At 45.8% G+C, this 5,251-nt stretch overlaps 1 protein-coding gene across 1 annotated transcript; it reads right to left on the minus strand.

Moving 5' to 3' along the window:
• Positions 1 to 419: 419 nt before the first annotated feature.
• LOC125034018 (cuticle protein AM1199-like) lies at positions 420 to 1,328 on the minus strand. Its single transcript, XM_047625663.1, has 3 exons — positions 1,297 to 1,328; positions 929 to 1,134; positions 420 to 756 (listed from the first exon to the last, which is right to left on the minus strand). Exons 1-3 carry the CDS (start codon positions 1,303 to 1,305, stop codon positions 564 to 566), a joined length of 408 nt encoding a protein of 135 aa, XP_047481619.1. The 5' UTR covers positions 1,306 to 1,328; the 3' UTR covers positions 420 to 563.
• Positions 1,329 to 5,251: the final 3,923 nt, after the last annotated feature.

The raw sequence follows: 5,251 nt of genomic DNA on the forward strand, positions 1-5,251 counted from the left end.
GATCAGTTGTGAGGAGACAAAGTCTTTCTCTGTACTGGACATCCATACAATACGTCTGTGTGTGTGTGTGTGTGTGTGTGTATGTGTGTGTGTGTATGTGTGTGTGTGTGTGTGTGTGTGTGTGCTAAAGTTCTTATAGTATTAATCTTATTAACATGCCAACCTATCAACTGGAATCATAACAACAATGATGCCAATCATCTTCCCCATTGTAGTCTTCTCTCTCTCTCGCTTTCAGTAGCAACAAGTATGATAAGAATATGTCAGCGGCCGATGTGCTCCCGTGTTCATCGCTGACTTTGAAAGCAGAAATATCGATTTGTTGAGTTCAGATACGAGGCAAATTTTATGAGTTTCAGAGACAAGGCTTTGGATTTTGAGCCACCCCCAAAAAGAGAAAGGTGGAAGCACAAAGAAAATTATGCATTTTTGCTTTATTGCGGTCAAAAAATAATACTTTGAGACATAAATAATGTACAGATAAATAATGCACATCTATGAACAAGATCAGTAGCCTTTCTGACGGTCGATTCGTATCCACGAGTTTGGCAACGACAGCCGTGTTAATTCTCGTAGCTTCCCCGGCGTGCTTCGGCTGCCCTCTGCTGCTCGGCGAACTCGATCTGACGGAGGACGAAGTCGGGGATGGGGTGGGGGAAGGCGGGGGCCACGGGCAGGAGCGAGGACTCGGGTTGGTAGCCGTTCTCGTTGGCCACGAACTTGACTTCGGCCAGAGAGCCGTCAGGCAGGAGGTAGCTGAGAGAAGCGGGAGATTTGCATGATATAATGAAGTGGACGTCAAGAAAGAAGTCGGTGTGTTTTGCGAAAAAAGGGTGATACCAACAACGAAGTGAAACGGGGTGATAACACAGAAGCGAAATAAGGGATAAAGTGAAAAGGGTGATTCCAACAGCGAGGTGACCTGTACCTCCAGTCGCCGATGCTGTTGGCGCCGCCGGTGGCGCCCTGGGAGCCGGACACGTGGAAGTTGATGCCGTTCTCGGTCTCGAAGTCGAAGCTGTGGGCGCCCTCGGAGTTGGGCGTGTGCTGCTCGTTCTGCAGGATGGCCGCGAGATGGTCGTCGGAGGGTACCTTGTCAGCTGCCGCTGCAGCCACCAGCAGGAAAAATACAATCTGGAGGATATACAAAAATCATTCCTTCTTCCGAACCGAACTGATGCATTTCACCGAGGGATACAGTGCATTGGCAGCAGTGCGGACAGTGCATATATCCCTTTTCTTGTCTTATTTTCATATATCATGGGTATTCTCGAAAAGAGGGCCACCGCTGCTCACAGTCTTCATGATGATCCTCGCTGACTGAACACACTGGCGAGACCTCCTGAGGTCATCTCTTATATACCCAAAACCCTCAAGGTGTCAGCAAGCGAGAGAAGGTGAATGTGGGTGACAAGGGGGGGGGGGGGGGCTAAAGGGAGGGATAGACGGGGGTCAGTGTGTATGTGGAGGCTAAAGGGAGGGTTTGGGAGTCAGTATATATCTAGGGGGGGGGGGAGGGATGCTGGCATGGGGGGGTCGAGGGGAGAGGGGATCCGAAGGATTGTCTTAGGTCTCTTGGGGAGGGGAGAGAGGGGAAGGGGAGGGGAGATGGCCTTGTTAGAAATCACCGTGTTTTCCTTGGTCTCTACTTCTGTTTAGATCCCTCGCGTCCAAGGATTGAAAGTATTTCGATGACGTTTTGAATCTTCTAGTGGGAGTTCCCATGGTCCTTGTTAAGAATTGATAAACAAGAGCGAAAAAATACAAAAGACTGAAATAAAATTGACAGAAAGGTATTCAAGCCTTCTTTTATCTTTTTAAGATGTCCCGAACTCAATTTTAGTCTCTGTAGAACACAGCCACAACCCACACACACAGAAATAAACAAACCTCTTTGGAACGACCGAGCTTCTAAAACTCAACCCTTTCTATTATAGAAGAAGAACGAGTCAAAACCTCCCGAGAAGACCATTTTTCTCCCCGTCTATAATTAATGGAACGGCGCTGGCAGGAAATCGAGAAGGTCAGAAATGCAGTTGGTGATGGAGGGGGGGGGGGGGGGGTGCGAGGCGTCGATGTGGAGCAAGGATCTGCCTCAGGACTCTCTCTGAGGAGGAGTAACTTGTCATGTTTTGTTTTGTTTTGTAAATAACTAATAAGACACATGGTCTAATATTTTGAACAAGAAAATCATTTAGCCAATTACGCAAGATAATTATGTTTCAGTTTGTGTACATTTTCCCTGTACAAAACATAATAATAAAAGTCTTTTTTTTAAACCTCATTATATTTGGCTCTGGTATTGAGGTGTTCTTGTAAAAGGCTTTACAAGGGGAGACTCCTCGTAATTAGTAAGGAAGATAGGAAGAAAAGGGAATATTTGTCATACTTGTCACACAGCAAACTTGGCGTGTTCAGAATCGCAAAGAATTTACCATCAGGATTTCCATATTATTCATAGGATAATGGACAATATAATAGGTACGGTCATTTTATATAAACAATCTTAATCTGAATGTTTGAATTGAAGCACAAAGAAACCAAAAAGAAAAGAGAAGAAATTCCGGACAATGCAAGAATGCGATAAGAGGCGAAGGACTATAAACCGATGTGCGTCTGTCATGGATCAACCGCCTCTAGAATAAGGAATTCATGCAAGAGAGAGAGGGCGAGAGAGAAAGAGAGAGGGAGAGAGAGAGGGAGGAACTGAGAGAGAGAGGGAGGGAGGGAGGGAGAGAGAGAGAGAGAGAGAGAGAGAGAGAGAGAGAGAGAGAGAGAGAGAGAGAGAGAGAGAGAGAGAGAGAGAGAGAGAGAGAGGGGAGGAGAGAGAGAGAGGGAGAGAGAGAGCGAGAGCGACAAAGAGAGAGAGAGAGAGAGAGAGAGAGAGAGAGAGAGAGAGAGAGAGAGAGAGAGAGAGAGAGGGAGGGAGAGAGAGAGAGGGAGAGAGAGAGCGAGAGCGACAAAGAGAGAGAGAGAGAGAGAGAGAGAGAGAGAGAGAGAGAGAGAGAGAGGGGGGGGGGGGCAGGGAGGGAGGGGTGGAGAGGGGAGGGAAGGAGGCCAAAGAGAGAGAGAGAGTCAGACAGACAGAAAGAGAAAAAAAACATCCCCTCTTTTTTCTTTTTTCATTCTCAATTCTCTAACGTCGTATTGATTGCAAAATATCTCAACATAGGAGGACGGAAACTGACACCAAACGATCATTCTACCTGTCAGCTATCATCTGGTGTTCCAGGCTGACGGTACGTGGTGGCATTGCTGACTGGCATTATTGTGTGTCTGCGCGATTTCAAGGCAGCTTTAGATCACGCGGCAGATTACGTCGAAGCGTGTGAGTGGGATAAGCGATGGTTTTAAACGGAAGGCATCGTGAGAGCAAGTGGCAACAGCATCATAGAAGAGGTGACAGCCAACCGAAGTCATTATAGTGTGTGTTCTGCCAAGCTTATGGATATCAATGAAGGTCAAATTTGAAAAGCAATTCTTGCTGAATGGGACTTTTTACAGTCCTAAGCTAAGTGCAAGTTCTAGACTCGTCAACTTATCAAGAGCATATAAATATAAAGGTAAGAAGGCTAGCTGTTACTAAACAATTGGCTCAGACTGTCAAAAGGGGACACATAATGATCCCGGTGATAAGAAAACCGGATGATGGTCGCAGACAATGAGGCAAAATCCGAGTGGGTCTGTCGGTCAATAGTATTAGTTAAACGAACTACCTGTGGACGAGGGAGTAGTGTGATAAAGGGAGTAATGTGGTAAAGAGAGTAAAGTGCAAAAGGTATTGAGGGTGATTTAATGAAGGGAGTAGCGTGACAAAGAAAGAGAGTAATACAAAAGGGAGCAGAACGATAACGCGAAAGTTGTGTTAAAGTGAATGCGATAAATAATGTAACAAAGGGGCTAATGGGATGAATAGTGTATTTTAAAGGAAGCAGTGTGATAAAAGGAGCAGTGCGATGAAGAGAGTAGAGTGATAAAGAATATTCCATCAAAAGAGAATGTGATAAAGAGAGTAACATGATAAAGAGTTTTATAAAGGAGGCAGTGAGATAAAAGGAGCATTGTTATAAAGCGTTGATGCTGTTTTGTGCAAGTGTAGACAATCGACTGTCTGAAATAAATCACTGCTTGGCGCAACCTGTACTCGAACTGCTGGTTTTGCGCAGAGACAAAAAAGGCGGTCTGTAGGTAGCGAAATGGGCACTTCTTTGCCGATAAAAGCGAAGGAAACTGTGGCCGAGAAGGAGGATAAACAAGAGGGACAGTTTTACAAAAGAAGTTAAAATGGTGGTTATTTCCACAGGGAATCGGTTGATAAGATCTGAAATTGTTTATAAAAAGCACTTCTGTGCTGATAAAATGCTGTAGATTAATATATAGGCGCAATATAGGTTCACCGAAAATCAGACGACTCTTTCAAATCTATTTTGTTAATGTTTTCAAAGATCTTTTATACTTTTTTTTTTTTTCTAATACTGATATATTTCTTTGAGAAGTCATTCTACCTTCTTTCATTTTCTATGTTTACCTTTCTATCTACGTCTTTTTTATTATTCTTTATCTGCGATATACCGTGGATATGCATTAATATGTGTGTGTGTGTGTGTGTGTGTGTGTGTGCGTACATGCGTGTGTGCGTGCGTAGGTGCGTGTGCGTGCGTGTGTGTGTGTGTGTGTGTGTGTCTGTGTGTGCGTGCGTGCGCGCGGGCGTGTGCGTGCGCGTGCGTGCGTGTGCGTGCGTGTGTGCGTATGTGTGTGTGTGTGTGTGTGTGTGTGTGTGTGTGTGTGTGTGTGTGTATGTGTGTGTGGGTGTGGGTGTGTGTGTGTATGTGTGTGTGGGTGTGGGTGTGTGTGTGTGTGTGTGTGGTTGTGTGTGTGTGTGTGTGTGTGTGTGTGTGTGTGTGTGTGTGTGTATGTGTGTGTAGGTGTGGGTGTGTGTGTGTGTGTGTGTGGGTGTGGGTGTGTGTGTGTGTGTGTGTGTATGTGTGTGTGTGTGTGTGTGGGTGTGGGTGTGTGTGTGTGTGTGTGTGTGTGTGTGTGTGTGTGTGTGTGTGTGTGTGTACACGTGTTTGTGTGTGAGTGTGTACGTGCGTGTACACGTGTCTGTATATCAACCGGCCCGTCTATTCGTCTCGCTCCGGATGGCTTCCCTGCCCGTCTATTCTTAGCCTCCGTCCATCGCTCCGATCCGCGTAAAGTCCGAATTTGGTTCCTGGACTTGACCAAGGAGTCGCCACCTAATTAACGCCGC

This window comes from Penaeus chinensis, chromosome 2 (genome assembly GCF_019202785.1).
Source record: "Penaeus chinensis breed Huanghai No. 1 chromosome 2, ASM1920278v2, whole genome shotgun sequence".
NCBI classification, from domain to species: domain Eukaryota; kingdom Metazoa; phylum Arthropoda; class Malacostraca; order Decapoda; family Penaeidae; genus Penaeus; species Penaeus chinensis.

Excerpts from the sequence above, each read along its gene's own strand:
- LOC125034018 (XM_047625663.1), bottom strand. Across the intron at positions 757-928 it reads AACAGCATCGGCGACTGGAG|CTACCTCCTGCCTGACGGCT; the intron begins GTACAGGTCACC and ends CGCTTCTCTCAG.